At 44.6% G+C, this 24,849-nt stretch overlaps 2 protein-coding genes across 2 annotated transcripts in view; one reads left to right on the forward strand and one right to left on the reverse strand.

Moving 5' to 3' along the window:
- Nucleotides 1–24,849, reverse strand: part of LOC148021297 (F-box protein SKIP8-like) — a 46,863-nt gene that overhangs the window by 11,778 nt on the left and 10,236 nt on the right. The gene's annotated exons all lie outside the window — the stretch shown is intronic.
- Nucleotides 6,933–11,970, forward strand: LOC148021298 (16 kDa phloem protein 2-like). Its single transcript, XM_087699373.1, has 2 exons — nt 6,933–6,986; nt 11,536–11,970. Exons 1-2 carry the CDS (start codon nt 6,933–6,935, stop codon nt 11,968–11,970), a joined length of 489 nt encoding a protein of 162 aa, XP_087555499.1.

Below are 24,849 nucleotides of genomic sequence, written 5' to 3' on the forward strand. Positions count from 1 at the left end.
GAAGTCCGCAAGTTTAAATCCTAGAGCTAGGATTGATATCCAGGGTCATGATGAGCTGGTTATTTGACAGATAGCGAGATTCACTCCTAGTCTTGTGCACACATGAGGGGACACTTTGGCAATCTAGCCAACGATGGGGAATCCATGGTCACATATGTTCAAAAGCATTTTTTGACAGGGTGGTCTTCTATGCTACTACGAGATATTGTTGATAGATATTAAGAGCTACAATGATTCTTCTCTGTTTTCACGAGCTGGTACAATCAAATTGGCATCATACTCTCCGAGACATCTTGGTGGTAGGCAAGCTACTCCTTACCCGGATATCCATGGTTCTCTTCTGATGGTTATTGTTGTATGGGCTTTGATGGATACTTATCATTATATCATTATTTTGTACCAACTCACCCATGATCTGAGAGAGGGTATTAGCATATATGTCAATTCATGTGCAAGTCTATGCATGCCACCTAGGGTTGGGCACATTGTAGCCATTTTAGGCATTTTTTCTAGTGGACATTTCATATCAATTTGGCATTTATAATGCCAATCGGCCAACATTAATGCTGGCCGACCAGCCTTTATTTGACACATTTTATGTCTATATATTGGGGCTCCTCCTCCTCAATCATTGTCATTCATCTCCTCCAAGTTTTGGGGGGGAGAGGGAGCCGGTGTTGGTGCCTTAACAGCCAGAGACTCATGTTGAATTTATATTGTCTCGTATCTTGATATATGGATTCTATTTCCCCAACATCTCTTTGCCTCTAAGTTCTTTGTGCAATGATCTTTTCTTTTGCATTGTCTCTCTTTCCTTTGCCTCTTGTGTTCAACAATCTTTTATAGCAGTTTTCCACGCTTCCATCACTACATCCACTTCTGACAAAGAGCTCTTACACATACTATTGTCGATAGAGAAAGATCCTCCTCTCAATCTGTCATATCTCATGACCTAGGAAGAAATGAAGAAGCCCCATATCTATCATCTCAACCTTTACATGAAGTGCTTCCTTAGTCTGCTTGACCATCTGTGGTTACCTATCAGAACAAGATCATCCACATAAAGCACAAATACTACTTGCCCTCCAGCTAACATGTGGACATACCAATTGGGTCAAAGGTAGATCTCTGATACCCCAACTTCTCTAGAAGGAATGAGTCTTATCTTCTCATTCCATGCATGCGAAGCCTATTTGAGACCATAAAGGGCCTTCTTTAACCTATATATATTACCATCCAAGGAAGAAAAACCAGGAGGCTACTTGACATAGAACCCCTCCTTTCACTTTCCATTCAGAAAGGTTGACTTGACATCCAACTACCAGTCTTCTATAGCTGCCTAGAGCAAGTACCAGTTGAGTAGTGGCCATACATGTTGTGGGGAAAAAAGATATCATGGAAGTCAAAACTAGCCATGGTGCAAATCCTCTGGCAGCCAACCATGCCTTGTGCTTGTGGAGAGTGTCATCAATAAGATGCTTGGCTTAAAGATCCACTTGACTTTGATAGCTGATACTTCCCTCCACTCTACTTTTGCCAAAGTCTTTGGAACATCCACCAACAGGGAATCCGGTGGAGAAGCAATCCCCTCATCATTCAGTGGCATCTCAAGATGTATGGGCTCCATAAGCACTAGCTTCGATGCTCAACTATCAACCAAATCGAGGGCATATTAGTAGTAGCAAGGGAATGAGAGAATGAGGAGGGCTGGTTGATCACGAATGATCAATCATAGATAATGGGAGTGGGAGGGCAAGCTGCCTATATATAGACAAACTAGGACCACAACTTGTAATAAAGTGGCTCGGCCCAAAATAGAGCACACAGGATAGCCAAAAGAGCCCAAAAAGAAATGCACTAATGTGCCCTCCATCTAAATTGCCTAAAACACGTAAAATGGCAGACAAATACAATGTCAGAGCTCCTAATGTCCTCGTCTGATTCAAACGGAGGCTCATAGGCAAGAGATGACCACACAAGACACACATCGTTCCTTCTCTCTCTTGCACTCTCTCTTTGTCTCCTACTTCTCTTCCTTTCCACTTTCCTCTTTCCATTGCACACACTCACACACTTGTGTAAAGCTTACTAGCATCGACGATGTCTATGTTGAGTTGGAGTGCTCACAGAATGCGAGACTGAATGCAAGACTGAATGAGCAATGATAGAGATAAGAAATGAGATAATTGAGTAAGAGTGTACTAGTGTGTTGCTCGATACACAAAGAATAAAAATGTATTTATATGTTAGGGTACAAGTGAAGGGTGTATTCACACCCGTAAGTTTATACACACGGAATAAATGGGAGTTTACACCCAAAGGGGCTTTACACCCAACAACCTCCCACTTAAAGGCACCAAGTAGTGCCTTTAAACTATCCAACTCCCATTACTCGAATGCAATGCTCATGCTAAGCCTTTGCAAGGCTTTTAGTTAGAACATCTGTAGGGTTATCTTGGGTTTTGACCTTAGTCAGTGTGACAAGTATCTGGCTATCACAACCAAGCACTGGAGTATGTGAAGAAAGATCAAAATCCTTGACCAAACGGCCAAGCCAAATACCAAGCACTGGAGTATGTGAAGAAAGACCAAAATCCTTGACCAAATGGCCAAGCCAAATAGCTTCCTTAGAAGCCTCTGTGGCTGAAATATATTCAGCCTCTATAGTACTCAGTGCTACAATTTTCTACCATCGTGAACACCAAGAAATAGCTCCACCAGCCAAAGTAAAGACATACCCACTGGTAGACTTTCTAGTGTCAAGATTTCTACCATGTCCAAATCACTAAACCCCTGTAGCTCTAGTGTACCCGTTCCATAGTATATACACTTGTCTTGTGTACCTTTTAAGTATCTAAAGATACATTTCACTACTTCCCAATGTGGTTTGCCAAGGTTAGACATAAATCTACTAACAGCTCCCACTGCATGAGCAATGTCTAGACGAGTTGCAACCATAGCATACATCAAAGAACCACAAGTTGATGCATAAGGTATGCCTTTCATCGCCGTAGCAGCTGCATCATCTTTTGGGCAATCAGCTTTGATAAGCTTTGTATATGGTGGTAAAGGAACACCAAGAGGCTTAGCATCAACCATATTAAATCTATCAAGTACTTTGCTGATGTACTTGTCTTGTGAGAGAAACAACAACTGCTTCCCTCTATCTCTTTTAATGTGCATGCCCAAAATGTGTTCGGCTGCTCCCAAACCTTTCATTGAGAAGGCTGAACTCAACTGCCTTTTAAGAGTATGTAAAGTGCTCTTATGCTTTCCTGCAATCAGCATGTTATCCATAAATAAAACCAGCACAATAAGGCTTCCATCATCAACCTTCTTAGTGTATAAGCAGTGATCTGCATGGCTGCGTTTGAATCCATGGCTGAGCATAAAAATATCAAACTTTTTGTACCACTGTCTAGGGGCATGTTTCAGCCCATATAAGCTGTGTTTCAGCTTACAAACTAAATGCTCTTTCCCTAGAATAGCAAAACCTTCGGGCTGTTTCATGAACAGCTCTTCATCCAAGTCACCATGAAGAAAAGCAGTCTTCACATCCATCTAATCCAACTCTAAATCCAAGGATGCAGTGAGAGCAAACAAAACACGGAGTGTAGTCATTTTCACCACTAGTGAAAAAACCTCCTAAAAGTCTATGCCTTCCTTCTGTGTATAGCCCTTAGTAACCAAACGTGCCTTGTATTTGGGCTTCCCATCAATACATTTCACCTTATAAACCCATTTGTTTGGAATAGCTTTCCTATCCTTGGGCAAAGGTACAAGCTCCAATGTGTTATTCGCATATAGAGACTTCATCTCTTCCTACATAGCAAGCTCCCACTTTCTCTTGTTTTCACATGGCTGTGCCTCCTTAAATGTCAAAGGTTCACCTTCATCAATCAACAAAATGCAATCAAAAGATGGCTGAAACCTCTGTGGCTACCTTCTAACCCATGTAGACCTTTTTACCCAATGATCTGTACTAATAGGCAATGGGGCCTACATCCTCAAGCATGTGCACACCATCACCTCGTAGCTGATTTTCAGCATTTTCTTGCTGCTGTAATTTTCTGTCCATTATCTTCTGGCTGTAGCACAATAGGTTGTTGCTCATTTCCAGCATCAAAAGGGACAAAATCTTCAACTAATGGTTGCTGAATGGCTGGCTGTTCATCCTGAAACTTGACCTTCTTCTTGTCAAGGTCACCATGTGTAGCATTTTTTATCAACTTTGCCTCATTAAATACTACGTCTCGGCTACGTACTATCTTCCTATCCTGAAAAAGCCAAACTCTTAATCCCATCTCTCCCTCATCTCCATATCCTATGAAGATGCCCTTGATGGATTTCATGTCTAGTTTAGTCCTCTGATTTACAGGAATAAGAACAAAAGCATCACAACCAAAGACATGCAAATGGTCATATGAAGCAGGTTTGCCAAAGCAAACCTCTTTAGGAATGCCATTTTCCAATGCACGATTGGAAGAGCGATTGCATACATGAACTGCAGTTTTAAGCACCTTTCCCCAAAACTACTGCATAAGCTATGGACAACATGCATCTAACTCTCACAAAGTGTGTGATTATATCTTTCAGCCACACCATTTGATGCAGGATTGTAAGGGGCTGTTAACTCCCTCTTAATGCCATGCATCTCACAAAACCTTTTAAACTCATTAGAGATACACTCACCCCTACTATATGTTCTTATAGCTTTTAACTTAAGCCCTTTTTGTGTGATAACAGAAGCATGAAACTTTTTAAAAGCATCAAACACTTCCTTCTTGCTCTTTAATACATACACCCATGACTTTCTACTGAAATCATCAATAAAAGTGACAAAGTACCGTGCACCTCCATGTGAATTAAGAGGCATAGTGCACACATCTGAATGTACTAAGTCAAGAGAATTGGCCTTCTTAACAACACTAGAGTAATAAGGAGACTTCACATGTTTTCTATATATATAATCATTACAAAAGTCAAGACCAGATCCTTTTACATCAAATCTCCCTAAAGAGGAGAGAACTTGAAGGCATTTCTGGCTCATGTGACCAAGTCTTTTGTGCCAAAGTTCCATCTATGAATGAACTTCAACCACAACCAAAAACTTACCAGGTAACACTTTACAATGCAAATGATACAAAGTCCCCTTTTTGTTACCTTTAACAATCAGCATAGAGCCCTTGTGGACCTTCCAATATCCACCACCAAAGTAGTAAAATACCCTCTTGCATCAAGCTGCCCAACTGATAATAGACTTTTCTTTATGCCAGGTACATATCTGACATCATGCAAAATCAGCTCTTAGCCATTTTCAAGGGCCAAGTGAATGGTACCTACACCCTCTATTTCACATGCATAATTATTGCCCAAGTAAACCTTGCCTGGGCAACCTAAAGTGCATTCAGAAAATGACTCCAAAGAGGGAGTAACATGAAAAGAGGTACCACTTTCCACTATCCATGATTGAGACAGCCCATCGTGAGCTGAAAGTAAGGCATCAATCACCTTCTTTTTAGTGATGTGTATATCACCTATTGTTGCCATAATATTTGCATCATTACATGAGGCTGCAACAAGTATCTCTCCAGTGTCAGAGAGCTCTTCAATAACTACACTAGATGCAACATTTGCCTTTGCAACTTCTTTTGAGGGAGAGCTATCATTATCTTTCTTGTGATCCTTCTTTTTTTTTCCTTGTTGTTTCTTTCTTTCTTGCTCTTTCTTGTAGTAGCAACAATAGGGCTTTTTATGCCCTTTACGTCCACATTGATAGCAGGTGACATCCTGCTCTTTGCCCTTGCTTTTACTCTTACTTTTGCCTTTATTTCTTGCATTACTCCTCTTTTTTGACATGCCTCTAAGATGATAAGCTGAACCACTACTTTATCCACTGGACTTTCTTCTAATCTCCTCATTGAGAATAGAGCCCCTAACACCATCGAACGTTAATGCAGGGTTGTTGCTCAATGAGACAACCAAAGACTCCCAACTATCAAGCAAAGTCATCAACAAGAAAATGGCCTTCAATTTATCATTGAAGGGCTGCAAACCAGAGTCTTGCAACAATTGGCTCAAAATCCTTATGAAAGCACTCAAATGCTCTGATGCTAGCTTAGATTCATCCAACTCCATGTTTACAAGCTTGTGCATGAGATGCACTTGATTTACTAGAGTTGTATTTTCATACGTGTCCATCAACTTTTTCCATATGGTATAAGCTGTATTAAGACATTTAATGTCCGTAAGTACATCATCAGTGTTGAGAATAGCAGATGATACTTGCATGTACGCCCATAGAGGCTAGATATATGTCTAAAAGAGGCTACCCATAAGTGGCTTTGTATGAGAGAGAGACAATGATGAATGCTCTAGGAAGAGATGTCGAAATTCCCATATGCACAGTGAGAATAGTAGTACTATCCAAAAGCTATATAAGCATGTACTTCACACTCATTTCAATGTAATGGAACTATTAATTTGAGTTACTCGAGACTATCTTTATGAGTCCAAGCTAATCTATCTTGGAACCTGATTCACTTGAGTTACAATCTCTCATTCTAATAGTGTATCGTGTGTTTGATTTGCGTCCACCATAGTTAACTAGCGTGTTTGATTTGCGTCCACCATAGTTAACTAGCTCTAAATCCGTGTTTCTTAACACGGTATCAAAGCCATGGCGGCCGAGCTAGTTGGCTAGTGTGTGTACACATTCTCAATCTTCCTCTGTTTCATTCTCTCATTCTCTCCATCTCTCAAAGTCATCCAATGTTTGTTCTTCATTTCAAGATTAGAAGGTACACCTAATTCATTTGTGTGTGTGTCTGAGTGCGTGTGCATGTGCATCTACAGTTTGAAGGCTAGGTTTTCCCTTGCTTCTCCAACAGACCTTGGAAGCGATGAGAAAGCGAACCTAAAAAGAAGTAGCCATGCCCGAAGACACTCTCGAAGTAGAGCTCATCAAAGCTCATTGTCACAAGGACGTGAAAATTTGATGCTCTGCTTATATTTAATTGACATTTAATTAAAGGATTAATCAAATGTGCAATTAAAAGATGCACATGTGAGGTGCAAGCTACTTTTTTTTACAGTTGAAGGCCCAAGGACCCTGTGAAAAAGATGGGTGTTAAAGGCAAAAATTGTAACAAGTTACACTTGTTAGATTCTAGGTGAATTTTGGTGTCAGTTTGCCCCTTGGACCATTAATTGGCCATTAAGTGTCAGTGGTGACACTAGGGATTAGGCATTAATTAATGGATTAATGCTTGTCCAAGGGTCAAGTAATGCATGGGACCACTTTGGGTTGCAAATGGCCTAGCCAATTAATTTTTGGATGGGCAAGGTTAATTTTTTGGGCATGGATTAAGGGTTGAATTAATTTTCAGAATTAATTAATTTTGAAAAATAATTAAATGGTTGGAAATTGCTGAAAATGGATTAAGAAAGCTGCCACCTGGCAAAACTTTCCCATACAAGTGGGGGAAAGGCTAAATAGGGCTGAAGGGAGAGGAAAATCTCGTTTTTTCAACTGCTGATTTTTTATCAGTTCTTCGCGACAAATCTCAGAATTTTCTCTCACCTCCTTCAGCCTATGCTCAGCAATTCTCAACAATTCTTAGCCATTCGGAGGAGATCTCAGCCATTTTTTGTGGGCTGATCTGTAATTTCTGCAGTAAACCCTAATTTACAGCAAAAATTAGGATTTAGCAGCCACCTTGGGATCCGTGCCAGAGATTGAAGGCTCAAGGGATTGAAATCAACAGCTGATAATTGAAGATTATCAAGGGATTTCAGGAGCCAGCCCATCCCAAATTGATTTGGGGCAGCATTTGGCCAGCCAAGGGTCAAATTGGAGAAGAAGTTTCGGGTGAATCAAGGGGCAAATGACCCAAAAGGCTTGTTGGTCATTTATGACAGGAAGAGCAATTGGTTAGCAGGAGGAGATTGAAGAATCTCAAGTTGTACTCCTTCCAATTGAATGAAAGCTAAAGAAATACCGCAAGGGGCGCTAATTTTGGGGCCAACAAGGTGTCTACTGTGCAAGATTGTTATGGTAAAGTGTGTATTTCGTTTTATGTGCATCTATTTATTGTTGTAATTAACTCTTAAATCAGGTTATCACCACCCATTCCAAGAAGGAAGGCTGGTTTCATGGTTCCATCGTTGGGATACATCAAATCTCTTGATTTGGTGGGCCCAAGGCACCTAATTGTAAGCCAAAGCTTTGTGCTAGTGTTGATCTTTATGCTCAATTGAGAAATTACAGCAAGATGTCTTCATACAGCGGGATGCAATCAAGTAGTAATGATGCCTCTCATGATGCACATTCACATGGGAAAGAAGAAAATGCAATGCCTAATCTTGGACAAGGCACGAATCATGGACAGCATACTGAAAATGTAGTTGACGGCCAAGATGTTGGATCCTCAATGCAAAAAGATGATGATGATCAGCAAGGGGAAATGGAATTTGATGATGCATTCAAGAATCGAATGAGGGCAGCAGCCAATATCTTTGCAGAATTGGCAAAAGATCCTTAGTTAACTCAGTTTTTGAACACTCCTACGAAGGACAACAAGGGCAAGAAGAGAAAATCCTCTTCTAGAACTTCGGGACAATCAGATGCACCAAAGAACAAGCCAAAGCCTTCTCAAGATGCTCCTAAAGATGCTCATGGTCAAAAGCAGTTGGTGCCAGTTAGGCAAGAAATGCAAATGCAAGTTCATGATGTAAATGCTAATCCTATGGTTTTTGGACAGCGAGGTTTGCATGAGAATTTAGGGCAGCCAGCTTACTTTGGTGGTAGCACAATTTTTCATGCTATGGTGGGTGAGCAACCGAATGTGGGAATGTATGGCACACCTCCCCATAACTTTCAGCAACTGATGCATGGCTTGCATAACCCAATGTACTCTTGTATGGCTCATGGAATGCATAATCCGATGTATGGCGGCATCGGTATGATGCCTGGTGTGCAAAATCACGCATATGGGCAAGCATCGGTACCCCGTCGTGCTTTTGGGGCTCGAGGAATAAGTGCTGGTCATGCAAATGCTCCGTTTAATGCTGGCTATCATAGAAATTGCCTCTACACTAGTGGATACACTATGCCTTTCATGTGAGCTTGTTGAGGCCTTTTTATGCTGATGTGCCTAAGGATGTATCTGCTGAAATTCAGTCCAATGTAGAGGAGCTGAATGAGATATTGGTATCCGAGCAGATTTTGGCACATAAAGAGAAAAGGTCAAAGGTAAAGCTTCCATAAGCTATTGGGTGAAGTTTCACAACTGTTCACCAATGGATGCTAAATGGATGGAAGAGGATGACTTGGCAGACCATCCTCAGTTGTTGCAGCTTTACCTTGATGCCTTTCAGTTAGAGCCGACTTTGAATCGGGCTCTTTCAGGTTCAGCAAGGCAGGGGTCCAAAGTACCACTTGATACTCAAGGGGGAGGTAGCACTTCCACTCCTCCAGGAATGGACTGCTCTCGTGTATAGTGGATCCCGGATGTATTCAGCATGCATCCAAGGTACTATGCTGACAGTATGTCTGCCATGAGGTCACTATTCAGTGTACTAGTCACTGTGGTATGTATGCAGATGGGTATGGTTTTCACTGCAGCTCTGAAACTGTACATTTGCATCAAGTTATGATCATGAGAGACTCATTATGGAGTGCTGGTTTTCAGTGTATGATCATTAGTTTCAGTGGTATTCAGCTGGTTCTATGGACAGCAGCATGTGTATTGAATGCCATTGACAATTCAACCATGGTTTTGGCTCGATTTATGCTTTACTATGGTTGTGTAGTCAGCACTGTTGAGAAACAAGAGTTGAGGATGCATCCGATGAGTTTCTGGCAACAGTTCTAAACTATTGTTGGGCTTTGTGCTATGTTTATGCTGGCTGGAAATTTTCAGCAAATGGTGGGCATATGAGATAGTTAGCCAGCAGTGGCCAATGTTGTGTTGACTATGATGCCTGTGAAAATTCCAATGCAATATTGTTTGCTTTGACACATTACAGTGCAATCGAGGACGATTGCAAGGATTTCAAGGGGGTGGTCTGTCACGAGGACGTGAAAATTTGATGCTTTGCTTATATTTAATTGACATTTGATTAAAGGATTAATCAAATGTGCAATTAAAAGATGCACATGTGAGGTGCAAGCTACTTTTTTTACAGTTGAAGGCCCAAGGACCCTGTGAAAAAGATGGGTGTTAAAGGCAAAAGTTGTAACAAGTTACACTTGTTAGATTCTAGGTGAATTTTGGTGTCAGTTTGCCCCTTGGACCATTAATTGGCCATTAAGTGTCGTTAGATTCTAGGTGAATTTTGGTGTCAGTTTGCCCCTTAGACCATTAATTGGCCATTAAGTGTCAGTGGTGACACTAGGGACTAGGCATTAATTAATGGATTAATGCTTGTCCAAGGGTCAATTAATGCATGGGACCACTTTGGGTTGCAAATGGCCTAGCCAATTAATTTTTGGATGGGCAAGGTCAATTTTCTGGGCATGGATTAAGAGTTGAATTAATTTTCAGAATTAAATAATTCTGAAAATTAATTAAATGGTTGGAAATTGCTGAAAATGGATTAAGAAAGCTGCCACTTGGCAAAACTTTCCCATGCAAGTGGGGGAAAGGCTAAATAGGGCTGGAGGGAGAGGGAAATCTCGTTTTTTTCATTTTGGAGCTGTACAAAAGAGATGTTGGACTGTTGCTGCCAGCTTTTGGTGCCATTTTCCAACCATTGGAGACCATTTGGTGATGGAGATTGCATATTCTTGACCTTGGGAAGCTGACAATTGCTGTTGATGCACTTTCTCCTGAAGACCACAGTCTCTGATGCTCCTATTGTTGTTGATGCATCCGTTTGGGGCTGGTACAGCAGGGCAGCAGCTGATTTTTTATCAGTTCTTCGCGACAAATCTCTGAATTTTCTCTCTCTACATCATTCTCTCATCTCCTTCAACCTATACTTAGCCATTCGGAGGAGATCTCAGCCAATTTTGGTGGGCTGATCTGTAATTTCTGCAGTAAACCCTAATTTACAGCAGAAATAAGGGTTTAGCAGCCACCTTGGGATCCGTGCCAGAGATTGAAGGCTCAAGGGACTGAAATCAACAGCTGATAATTGAAGATTATCAAGGGATTTCAGGAGCCAATCCATCCCAAATTGATTTGGGGCAGCATTTGGCCAACCAAGGGTCAAATTGGAGAAGAAGTCCTAGGTGAATCAAGGGGCAAATGACCCAAAAGGCTTGTTCGTCATTTATGACAACAAGAGCAATTGGTTAGCAGGAGGAGATTGAAGAATCTCAAGTTGTACACCTTCCAATTGAATGAAAGCTAAAGAAATACCGCAAGGGGTGCCAATTTTGGGACCAACAAGGTGTCTACTGTGCAAGAATGTTATGATAAAGTGTGTATTTCATTTTATGTGCATTTATTTATTGCTGTAATTAACTCTTAAATCAAGTTATCACCACCCATTCCAAGAAGGAAGGCTGGTTTCACTCATGATCTCAAGGATGTTGAACTGTTTGGTAAATCTGATCCCTATGCTCTTCTAACTTGTGGGAATGTCAAGCATCATAGCCACACAATGCACGATGGAGGGAGCACTCTTGCATGGAATCAAAGCTTTCTGTTTGAGATTCCTGATGGCATTCCTAAGCTCTCAGTCGCTTTGTATGATCAAGAGAGACATGGGAAAGACAAAGCGATGGGAATTGTCATAATACCCTTAGCTAGTGTGTGTGCGCAACGTCAGATTGCTCCATCCAAATACAAAGTGCAGTTGCCAAATGGACATTTTCACGGCGATCTTGAATCGCAATTGAGGTTCTTTCCAAAGGTACACTGTGGAGCTTTAGAGGTTCACCTAGTGCAAGGACATGAGCTTCTCTCAGCAGACATCTTTGATAAATTTGATCCATATGCGGTAGGAAAAATTGCCCCCTGAAGCAGCTCGCCGCTGCAGCCCGATATTCTCTCCATTCCATTTTTTTTGAATTTTTTTCTTAAGTCTAAAGCTTTAGGTTAAAGACCTAACTAAATCTTCCCTTTCACACTCAAGCTAAGTCTTTTAGTGTGTGTTCACACTATTGCTCTCAGAAGTGGTCTAAGCAGCCCTATTCACACTATTCTTTGCCTTGAACTGATTTATGTAATCATCTTAAGAAGATGTGTGGTTTTGAAAGAAGATCCAATGTCAATGTAATGACAAGCCATTAAGCCAAAAATCAATCCTATGTAATGATCGTGAGGATCAATGCAAAGAAGATCAAAGATCAAAGCCTCAATCAAACATAGATCAGTACGCCCTGGATATCCATCGTGGCATCGTGTGTGCTCTCCATGGATGCCTTCGACTATAAGGCTTGGGCTTCTTTTGTGATCTTCTACGATATTTGTAAGTCCAAGCCCTATCCTTGGGCTTATCTCCTACCCTCTTTGTTTCAAGTATGGCCTCACTTATTACTGGTTCTCTCCGTTCAACTTGTGCTTGTATCAACTCTTTCAACAACTCCCTGCTCTCATTACTAGGCTTGCTTGGTATGTCAGAATGCTCCTTGCCCTTCCCTCGACCTATGTAATGGATCACCAAGTCATGTATGTCAAAAAGAATCTACCATGTCAAAGCAATGATTATATCTATCGCATTGAGCAGAAAGACCGTGTCAAGAAAACTGGAGAAAAATGCACATACCACACATCAACAAAAGGGATAAAGAGCACAACAAAGGAAAAGAGCCTGAAGACAAAGAAGACCAAGAAGATCAAGCAAAAGATTGAAGGGTGCCAAAGAAGCATAACGAAGATGAAGAAGATACTTTCTGCTACTAACAACAACAAAAAAAAACCTTCCCTTAGTGGATCTTGTTTCCCATAGTGGATATAAAAACCCTACCGAAAATGTAAAGTTTCAAGCTTAACTTGACTAGGCTACCAAAGAGCTAGTCTCCCGGGCCATGTCATCATGTAGAGGAGGTAAAAGCCAGCAAGGGTAGAGACTCATCATTTAAGGGGGGTGTTGAGAATAGCAAATGATGCTTGCATGTACGCCCGTAGAGGCTGGATGTATACCTAAAAGAGGCTGCCCATAAGTGGCTTTGTATGTGAGAGAGACAATGATGAATGCTCTAGGAAGAGATGTCGAAAATCCCATATGCACAGTAAGAATAGTGGTACTATCCAAAAACTATATAAGCATATACTTGACACTCATTTCAATGTAATGGAACTATCAGTTTGAGTTACTCAAGACTGTCTTATGAGTCCAAGCTAATCTATCTTGGAGCCTAATTCACTTGAGTTACAATCTCTCATTCTGATAATGTATCGTGTATTTAATTTGCGTCCACCATAGTTAACTAGCTCTAGATCCGTGTTTCTTAACAATCAGGTACAGCCATTTTAATGTATGCAATGGCCTTCTTGTCAAGTCTAGCCCAATCCTCATCTGTCATAGCTGCAGGCTTGACTTCCAAAAGAGCATCATCACAATCCTTGAGAAACAAAATGGCTTGCATCCTGTCCTTCCACAAGTCGAAACCAATGCCATCAAATCTCTTGATTTCAAGAAGGGATTTAGTGTCACTGTTGCTTGAAGCATTTGCAGCCATTTTTCAACAATGTACCCAAAGAACAATACTGCAATTTATAACAGCAAACAATGAGCTGAATATTCAGTATATATCAGCCCAAATTTTCAGTCAATGAGAGCAAGGTTTAGTCCAAATACATGTACAGCAATAGAGCTGATGACTTTCAGCAGTATAACTGAAATTTCAGCATATACTCAAAGCATACATCACTATCAGGTGACTCCCACTTCAGCAGTATCACCAAAAGTACATCTGCAATAATCTCAGATCTGCAAATGATCACTAAGACTACTGCGAAATGATTGTTCAGCAATACATCAACCCAATGGGAGCTGCCCAACATATGTACTGCATACATATGTGACCAAGTACGTCTGATACACAAAAGAAACCAAGATTCTCTGCAATTTCTTCAATATTTCACAAGTAGGGAATGAATCTCACTGCTTACAGCACCAAGATTGCATCAGCAATGTTTCCAATGTACATTTCAAACATCATTTTTGCCAGAATTCTCAAATTTCAGCAAAAGCCCCAAAATTTTACTGACAAATCTGCACCGATTGCATCAATACATAAACCCAAGACCATAAAACAGGCAAATTGGCAAAGTTTGCCAAAATCTTGCAAAAGCCCCAAAAATTCTTAGGTCAATTATACGCCAATGTCAACAAATTTGACTCTGCTAAGCAAAATTTCATTGATTTGAGAAAAGCCCCAAAATTTTTGGAACCAATGTGTGCAATTTCTACAAATTTCAAGAAAAATTGTCTTGTTATATATTACCAGTATCAAATTTGGGAAAACCCCCAAATTTTTGGGCATAAGATGTTAGCAATTAAGAGACTAGCGGACAGTCGGACTGTACAGTCGGACTGCCACGTGGCAGTCCGACCTGATTCTTGTCAGTCGGCTGCATTTAATGCAGCCGACCTGCATTTATTGGGCGCCTGGTTTTTGGCTATTTATAGCCGACTTTTCAGCAGTCTTGAGTCACTTCTGTACGCAAGTTCCAGGCTGGAGATATGTGCAGATTCCGTCTCTGTTCGCAGATTTCAGACACGAGATCGTGCAGACTGCAGCGGGCTTCGAGGTGAACAGTAGGTTGCATTGTTGAGGTGGAGACACGCTACAGCACACTTATACAGCAGATCTTCATCTTCCACTGTCTCTTTCTCTCTCTTCTCTCTGCGTTCTCTCTCTCTCTCAGTCTTGGTCCCACGCTTCTGCATCGCTGCACTCTGACATGGTATCAGAGCAGTGTAGAAGGGCTGGCTGAGTCAAGAACCAACCTGAAGAGGAGTTTCCATCGCGACACAAGGCTGCGTTTCCAGCGTTTGAGGGCGAGCGGGAGGGCTGCGCCTCGGAACAAGGCTGAAGCGAGCGTGGGCGCGTGGGAAAGGAGTCTTGTTGGTGGATTTGCTGCTGTTTGCTGCTGTTTGAAGAGGAGGAAGGCTGAGTTTTCAGCTTTCAAGTGCAGGTTTTGCTTTTTCATCGCCTCCGGCGGGTGAAGAAGGTACGGGACGCGGAAGAAAGAGCCCTAGCAGGCTGCGTTTTCACAGTCAGAGGGGGCTGCTTTTGTTCGAGGGTTGCCGGACATAGTGGTGAGCGAGCAGCCATGCGTCTCCTGCATTCGTGGGAAACAGCATAGGGATGCGATTCCCAACAAAGCTTCGCGTCGGTCTACTTCACTGATGGAGCTTGTATCTACGGATCTTTGTGGCCCTATGAGGAACGCGTCCCTAAGAGGGAGCTCGTACTTCATGTTGATCGTAGATGACTACAGCAGGCTGACATGGGCCTACTTCTTGGCGTTGAAGTCAGAGGCTTTCTCCCACTTCAAGGATTAGCTTCTCTTTGAGGAGAACCGATCAGGCCGGCAATTGAAGACCTTGCGATCTGACAAGGGTGGTGAATTTGTTTCTAATGAGTTTGCTCATTTTTGTGCAGATAAAGGTATTCACCAGGAGTTTGCTAATACCAACACTCCTCAAGAAAATGGCATTCTTGAACGGAAGAACCGAAGTGTGATCGAGATGGCGCGCATCATGATGGAGCACCGACAGACACCTCAGTTTCTGTGGGCCGAGGCTGTGGCTACTGCAGTTCACATCCTTAACCGATCCCCCACTTCGGCCATTGATGGGATGACACCTTTTGAGGCTTACTTTGGGACTAAGCCCGATGTTTCTTATTTTAGGGTTTTTGAGTGTGATGCCTATGTTCACATACATTCCCAAGGCTCATCGTGATAAATTTGAAGCAACTTCCCAAAGACAAGTGTTTGTTGGCTACAGCTCTCAATCCCAAGGCTATCGTCTGTATGATCCCGTCAAGCGGGATGTATACACCAGTCAAGATGTGCGGTTCGTGGAGGTTTTGGCCATAGCAGCGGGTGAGGAGCATCCTGTTCTTGGAGATCCTGGGGAGAGTTGGGCTCCCGAGACAGTTCCTTTGGAGCCCGCGCCTTTTGATTCTGATTCTATTTCCGATACAGAGTCTACTATTCCATCGATCGGTGGATATCCCAGAGTCTTCAGCTGATGGAGAGAGACGAGAAGAGTGTTAGAGATCAGTCACCCTGGTCGAACTGCACAGTCCACAATCCACTCGGACTGTACAGTCGGACTCCCACGTGGCAGTCCGACCTGCTTCCGTACAGTCAGCTGCATTTAATGCAACCGACAGGCAGTTATTTGGCGCCCAGATTTTAGCTATTTATAGCCGAGTTTTCAGCAGTCTGCCCACATTCTTCTGCTCGCAAATTACAGGCTGGTGGCTCGCGCAGGTTCCGTCTCTATTCGCAGATTTTAGACAAGAGATCGTGCAGACTGCAGCGGACTTCGAGATGAACAGCAGGTTGCATCGTCGAGGTGGAGACACGCAGTCCAGCGCACTGCGCCCGTGTATATATCTGCATATCTTTGTATACATCACAATTTATACAGCAGATCTTCATCTTCCACTCTCTCTTTCTCTCTCTTCTCTCTCTCTCCGTTCTCTCTCTCTCAGTCCTACGCTTCCGCACCGCTGCACTCTGACATGGTATCAGAGCAGTGTAGAAGGGCTGACTAAGTGCAGAACCAACCTGAAGAGGAGTTTCTATCGCGACACAAGGCTGCGTTTTCAGCGCGTTTGAGGGCAGGCAGAAGGGCTGCGCCTCGGAACAAGGCTGAAGCGAGCGTGGGCGCGCAGGAAAGGAGTCCAGGTGGTGGATTTCTGCTGTTTTCTACTGTTTAACAAGGAGAAAGTTTGAGTTTTCAGCTTTCAAGAGCAGGTTTTGCTTTTTCATCGCCTCCGGCGGGTGAAGAAGTTTCGGGACGCGGAAGAGCCCTAGCAAGCTGCGTTTTCACAGTCAGAGGGGGCTGCTTTTGCGTTTGTGAAGGCATTACAGGTGAAGATGTCTACAGAGATTGACTTGGAGTTCCAGACGATTATGGACTGGAAGGTGCCTGTCTTACTGGCTCTTCCCGCAGATCAAAAGCTCAATGGTGACAATTACCGCATCTGGCGCATGATGATGTTGGCCATCCTTGAGTCAGACGATTTGGCGGAGCTTGTACAGGAGGAGATCGACCGGCCCTCGGTGAGAGATGAGTCCAAACTCTCTTCCGATGCTCGTGCGGAGTTGGACACGGCACAGTCTCACTGGGACAAACGGGATGCCACGATTTGTTACTTTCTTTTTCTGTCTTGTACTACAGTCGTGATAGCTCACATTGAGCACTTGACGGTGGCTCGGGAGATATGGCTGGAGCTTGATCAAATGTATATTCGGATGACCCTTATGAAGCGGGTTTCTTTGGAGGTGCAGATGCGGACCTTGTCCGTGAACAAGTCTTCTTCGTTGCGGGAGCACATCAACAAGCTTAGACAGCTTCAGATGCAGGTTCAGAATGCGGGGAAGCTGATTTCCTCCGAAGACATGGCGATCACACTCTTGTCCCAATTGCCGCCACGATTCGGTGCTTTCTACACCGCCCTTATTGCTTCGGGGCGCGAGTCCACTCTTCGGTGGGAAGAGTTGGTTCCTATGGTCTTGGACCAAGAGGAATAACTGAAGGGACAGAATGCTTCCAAGACGGAGGCACTTACAGGTCAAGCTTCTCAGAAGAAGGGGAAGGACCAAAAGAAGAAGGGGGATAACAAGTCAAAGAAGGACAAGGACAAGGACAAAGAATCCACATGCCATATTTGTGGAAAGACCAGCCATTGGAAGAAGGATTGCCCTGACAAAGACAAGAAGGACACCAACAAGAAGGACACGAAGGATTCTGGAGCAGTGGCTGCACCCTCATCAGCTACGTTTCTTCATCTAGCGGTCATTGAGGACTCTTCACCAAATGCTTCTGATGCTGCGATGACAGCTCCTCAGGCTTGAGAGTGGATCGTAGACAGTGGTGCCTCCCGGCACATGACTCCTTCATCAGATGGTGTTGCCCAGTTGCGACCTTCGTATGGGCAGATTCTCATTGGAGATAGCTCTTCAGTGTCTATTGCAGGATGGGGTGAGATGCAGCTAATTCCAAATGAACGTGGTGGTACCCATACCTCAGAGGTCTTGCATGTACCAGGTTTAGGGTATCATCTCCTGTCAGTTCATAAGATTTGTTCCCTTGGACTTTTGGTGGAGTTTGACAGTGATTCGGTGCGAGTCCTTGATCGTGGGTCAAGGTTCTCTCATCAGGATATCAGAAGAATGGCATCTACAAACTGAAGTCTTCTACCGCCCTCTCTACTCTTCTTCTTACCTCTCAGACACAATAAGAGCTATGGCATGCTCGGTTTGGACACCTCAACTATGATTATCTTCGGAGGGCATCACGTGGACAGCTTGTTCGAGGGTTGCTGGACATAGTGGTGAGCGAGCAGCCATGCGTCTCCTGCATTCGTGGGAAAACGCATAGAGATGCGATTCCCAACAAAGCTTCGCGGCGGTCTACTTCACCAATGGAGCTTGTATCTACGGATCTTTATGGCCCTATGAGGAACGAGTCCCTGAGAGGGAGCTCGTACTTCATGTTGATCGTAGATGACTACAGCAGGATGACATGGGCCTATTTCTTGGCATTGAAGTCAGAAGCTTTCTTCCACTTCAAGGATTGGCTTCTCTTTGAGGAGAACCGCTCAGGCCGAAGATTGAAGACCTTGCGATCCGACAAGGGTGGTGAATTTGTTTCTAATGAGTTTGCTCGTTTTGTGGAACCAAAGTGTGATCGAGATGGCGCGCACCATGATGGAGCACCGACAGACACCTCAGTTTCTGTGGGCCGAGGCTATGGCTACTGCAATCCACATCCTTAACCGATCACCCACTTCGGCTATTGATGGGATGACACCTTTTGAGACTTACTTTGGGACGAAGCCCATGTTTCTTATTTTAGGGTTTTTGGGTGTGATGCCTATGTTCACATTCCCAAGACTCATCGTGATAAATTTGAAGCAGCTTCCCGAAGACAAGTATTTGTTGGCTACAGCTCCTAGTCCCAAGGCTATCGCTTGTATGATCCCGTAAAGCGGGATGTGTACACCACACGAGATGTGCGGTTCGTGGAGGTTCCGGCCATAGCAACGGGTGAGGAGCATCCTGTTCTTGGAGATCTAGGGGAGAGTTGGGCTCTCGAGACAGTTCCTTTGGAACCAGCGCCTTTTGATTCCGATTCTGTTTCCGATACAGAGTCTACTGTTCCACTGGTCACCCCCGAGGAGTTACCACCGGTGGATATCCCAGAGTCTTCAGCTGATGGAGAGAGACGACCGAGGAGAGGTCCGGCCTCCTCCTCGTTGGGCCCGTGACACACTCCGTGATTCAGGGATCGAGGGGGTCCCTGAGGAGTGGGGACCGCAGGATGGTCCGCGGCGGTCACGGCAGCACTAGGCACATTCTTCGGAGCTTGTTTGCTCTAACTATTGTTTGATGACCCGTGTTATGCAGGATCGAGAGCCCACCTCCGTGAAGGAGGCTTCACAGTCCGCACCATGGAAGAAAGCTATGGAAGCCGAGTTGGAGGCTATTGAGAGGAATGGCACTTGGTCACTCGTGCCTCGCCCCCCAAATAAGAAGGTGATTGCCGTCAAATGGGTCTTCAAGACCAAGTACCTTAGTGATGGTTCTTTGGACAAGCACAAGGCTCGCCTTGTTGCTAAAGGTTTTGTACAGCGCCCAGGGATTGATTGTCATGACACTTTTGCCCCCACTGCTCGTATGGCGACTATTCGAGCTGTTCTTGCCTTGGCTGGCCATAGGAGATGGCCTATCTACCAGTTGGATGTGAAGTCGGCCTTCCTCAATGGTGATTTGAAGGAGGAGATATATGTAGAGCAGCCTCCTGGCTTTGGATCTTCAGATGGGAAAGTCTACAGGTTGAAGAAGGCCTTGTATTGCCTCAAGCAGGCTCCGCGTGCATGAAACGAGAAGATTGATTCGTTCCTTTAGTCACAGTTGGGATATCGGCGTTCCAAGGCCGATCCGCAGCTTTATGTACACACTTCTGAGGCTGGTTGTGTGCTTTTTGTATTGTATGTTGATGATTTGATTGTCACAGGTGAGCATGCACAGAAGATCAAAGAGACGAAGGTAGCTTTACATCGGACATTCAAGATGACGGACTTGGATCTACTCCATTTCTTTTTGGGCCATGAGATTTATCAGTCTCACAGGGGGGTCTTCATCTCTCAGCAGAGATATGTACAGGAGCTCCTGGTTTCTTTTGCAATGGAGGATTGTCGGACCCTTTCTACTCCTATGGATCCGAACTGGAAGGCCACTTCCCATTCAGCTTCTCCCATGGCGGATGCTTCCCGCTATCGTCAATTGATTGGATCATTGATTTGGCTCCTCAACACTCGTGTTGATCTGTATTTTGCTGTTGGGCTTTTGGCAGGGTTTATGAGTGAACCTCAGACGGTGCGTTGGCAGGCTGCCCAAAGGATACTTCGGTATTTGAGGGGGACGTCTGATTTAGGGATTCATTATCCAGCAGGCACAGGTGGTTCAGATCTTGTTCTTGCAGGTTGGAGCGACTCGGATTGGGCCGGTGATATGGACCACAGGCGGTCTACAACAAGTTACTGTTTTACCTTGGGTACACGTGTTATCTCCTGGAGTCGCAAGAAGCAGCCACGGTAGCCCTTTCGTCTACTGAGGCAGAGTATCGGGCCGCATCTTCCACCACATGTGAGGTTGTGTGGCTTCGGAGATTGTTGGAGGAGCTTGGCTGCCCCCAGACTCATCCGACTTTGCTGCAATGCGACAATGAGAGTTGCATTGCCTTGGCACGGAATCCTGTTTTTCATGCCCACTCAGGCTTTTGCCCCGCCCAGGCTCTGAGAGGGGGTGTTAGAGATCAGTCGCCCTGGTCGGACTGCACAGTCCACAGTCCAGTCAGACTGCCACGTGGCAGTCCGACCTACTTCCGTACAGTCAGCTGCATTTAATGCAGCCGACACGCAATTATTTGGTGCCCAGATTTTGGCTATTTATAGCCGAGTTTTCAGCAGTCTGCCCACATTCTTCTGCTCGCAGATTACAGGCTGGTGGCTCGCGCAGGTTCGGTCTCCGTTCGCAGATTTCAGACAGGAGATCGTGCAGACTGCAGCGTACTTCGAGGTGAACAGCAGGTTGCATCATCGAGGTGGAGACACGCAGTCCAGCGCACTGCGCCCGTGTATATATCTGCATATCTTTGTATACAGCACACTTTATACAGCAGATCTTCATCTTCCACTGTCTCTTTCTCTCTCTTCTCTCTCTCTGCGTTCTCTCTCTCTCAGTCCTACGCTTCCGCACTGCTGCACTCTAACAGAGAGGTCCGGCCTCCTCGTTGGGCCCGTGACACACTCCGTGATTCAGGGATCGAGGGGGTCCTTGAGGAGTGGGGACCGCAGGATGCTCCGCGGCGGTCACGGAGGCACCAGGCACATTCTACGAAGCTTGTTTACTCTAACTATTATTTGATGACCCATGTTATGCAGGATCGAGAGCCCACCTCCGTGAAGGAGGCTTTACAGTCCGCACCATGGAAGAAAGCTATGGAAGCCGAGTTGGAGGCTATTGAGAGGAATGGCACTTGGTCACTCATGCCTCGCCCCCCGAATAAGAAGGTGATTGGCGTCAAATGGGTCTTCAAGACCAAGTACCTTAGCGATGGTTCTTTGAACAAGCACAAGGCTCGCCTTGTTGCTAAAGGTTTTGCACAGTGCCCAGGGATTGATTGTCATGACACTTTTGCCCCCACTGCTCGTATGGCGACTATTCGAGCTGTTCTTGCCTTGGCTAGCCATAGGAGATGGCCTATCTACCAGTTGGATGTGAAGTCGCCTTCCTCAATGGTGATTTGAAGGAGATCTATGTCAAGCAGCCTCCTGGCTTTGGATCTTCAGATGGGAAAGTCTACAGGTTGAAGAAGGCCTTGTATGGCCTCAAGCAGGCTCCGCGTGCATGGAACGAGAAGATTGATTCGTTCCTTCAGTCACAGTTGGGATATCGGCGTTCCAAGGCCGATCCACATCTTTATGTCCACACTTCCGAGGCTGGTTGTGTGCTTTTTGTGTTGTATGTTGATGATTTGATTGTCACAGGTGATCATGCACAGAAGGTCAAAGAGACGAAGGCAGCTTTACATCAAACGTTCGAGATGACGGATTTGGGTCTACTCCATTTCTTCTTGGGCCATGAGATTTATCAGTCTCAGAGGGGGATTTTCATCTCTCAGCAGAGATATGTACAGGAGCTCTTGGCTTCTTTTGCAATGGAGGATTGTCGGACCATTTCTACTCCTATGGATCCGAACTGGAAGGCCACTTCACATTCAACTTCTCCCATGGCAGATGCTTCCCACTATCGTCAGTTGATTGGATCATTGATTTGGCTTCTCAACACTCGTGTTGATCTTTGTTTTGCTGTTGGTCTCTTGGCGGGGTTTATGAGTGAACCTCAGACAGTGCATTGGCACGCTGCCCAGAGGATACTTTGGTATTTGAGGGGGACATCTGATTTAGGGATTCATTATCCAGCAGGCACAGGTGGTTCAGATCTTGTACTTGCAGGTTGGAGCGACTCGGATTGGGCTGGTGATGTGGACCACAGGCGGTCTACAACAAGTTATTGTTTTACCTTGGGTGCTGGTGTTATCTCTTGGACTGGTAAGAAGCAGCCCACGGTAGCCCTTTCGTCTACTACTGAGGCGGAGTATCGGGCCGCGTCTTCCACCACATGTGAGGCTGTGTGGCTTCGGAGATTATTGGAGGAGCTTGGCTGCCCCAAGACTCGTCCTACTTTGCTACAATGCAACAATGAGAGTTGCATTGCCTTGGCACGGAATCCTGTTTTCCATGCCCGGACGAAGCACATAGAAATCCAGTACCACTTCATTAGAGAGAAGCTTCTGGATGAGACCATCACAGTGGAGTACTGCAAGACGGAGGATAATCTTGCAGATTTGTTTACGAAGGCTCTTCCCCAGGCTTTACTTCGGAGACATGCCAGATCCCTCAGGCTTCTGCCCCGCCCACGCTTTGAGAGGGGGTGTTAGCGATTCAGAGACTGGCGGACAGTCGGACTGTACAGACATGGCAGTCCGACCTGATTCCTGTCAGTCGGCTGCATTTAATGCAGCCGACCTGCATTTATTGGGCGCCTGGTTTTTGGCTATTTATAGCCGACTTTTCAGCAGTCTTCAGTCACTTCTATACGCAGGTTCCAGGCTGGAGATACGTGCAGATTCTGTCTCTGTTCGCAGATTTCAGACAGGAGATCGTGCACACTGCAGCGGGCTTCGAGGTGAACAGCAGGTTGCATCGTCGAGGTAGAGACACGCAGTCCAGCGCACTGCGCCCGTGTATATATCTGTATATCTTTGTATACAGCACACTTATACAGCAGATCTTCATCTTCCACTGTCTCTTTCTCTCTCCTCTCTGCGTTCTCTCTCTCTCTCTCAATCTTGGTCCCACGCTTCCACATCGCTGCACTCTGACATAAGAATGCACTGGTCTGAAGACCGTGCTTGCACACGTAAACCAGGGATTAAAATAGGCCACTTCACAACCAAAAAATAAAAATTTATCTGCTGGTCATCGCCCATTTGCTCACATTGAGCTGACATGTGACATCGATGACTGTGGCTGGCCCCATTTTGGTTTCGTTTGACATACCACGTCAAAACTAGTCGCCTGCTCGCTAGCGCCCACTGGTACTCTAGTTGCCCGCTGATGCTTGTTGGTACGCCCTTCACTTTTCCTCGACCTGTGCTGCACAATCGCTTTTACCCAACCTGTGCTGCACAGATTGCTTTTTCCTCATATCGACCTGTGTTGGTCACTCTTTCTTGAGCTCAACCTATTGCACACTATCCTAATCTGCTACACATGTCCTGTCCCGCGACCTGTGACACTCTTGAGAAGCACAAACACTATAACCAAGAGCTCTGATACCAGTTTGTTGAGATGGAGTGCTGACAGAATGCGAGACTAAATAAGCAGTGATAGAGATGAAAGATGAAAGAGTCGAGTAAGAGTGTGCTAGTGTGTTGCTCGGTACACAAAGAATAAAAATGTATTTATATGTCAGGGTACAAGTGAAGGGTGTATTCACACCCGTAAGTTTATACACACGGGATAAATGGGAGTTTACACCCAAAGGGGCTTTTACACCAAACAGTCTAGGCCTACAAAGCATTGGCTACTCCATCAAACTCCAAAGGGCATTTATAGACCACAATCCCAACTAGATGAGCCTCTAAAAGTACAGACTGCATGTGCCGAAGATGATCCTATACCTGTGTAACACGAGGTAAGTAAGGCCACATAATATCCTTCGGCTCAAACCTCATCTACTAGAGCTAGCCATAGAAAGTCACTGCACGTATAGTCAATGGATTCTCATACAACATTAAAGTCAAATGTGTAGAAACACTGACTCGGTGGAAATAGCAAGTTATGAAGTCAAGGTAGACGAAGGCTCTGACATAGATCCTCTCTTCGCTCCTAGGTGAAGGTGAGGGTATATCCTTCAGCACTTCTCCTCAGGGTGTGAGGTCTTCCCACAATGAAGACACGTGAAATATCCTCTACCTTTCCCCATAAGAGTTGTATAAGAGTCAGAAGATGACTCCAACTTCTTCCTCTTCCATTTCTTCTACGTGGCTTGTCCTATACCTATAGATATAACCACATAAGCACGGCCTTCACAAGAATTTGTCTCATTGTGACACGCATCCAGCTCAAGCACCCAT

The sequence above is a fragment of the Lygodium microphyllum genome, chromosome 18, assembly GCF_053477565.2.
Source record: "Lygodium microphyllum isolate KBCC chromosome 18, Lygodium_microphyllum_v1.1.10, whole genome shotgun sequence".
Lineage (NCBI taxonomy): Eukaryota > Viridiplantae > Streptophyta > Polypodiopsida > Schizaeales > Lygodiaceae > Lygodium > Lygodium microphyllum.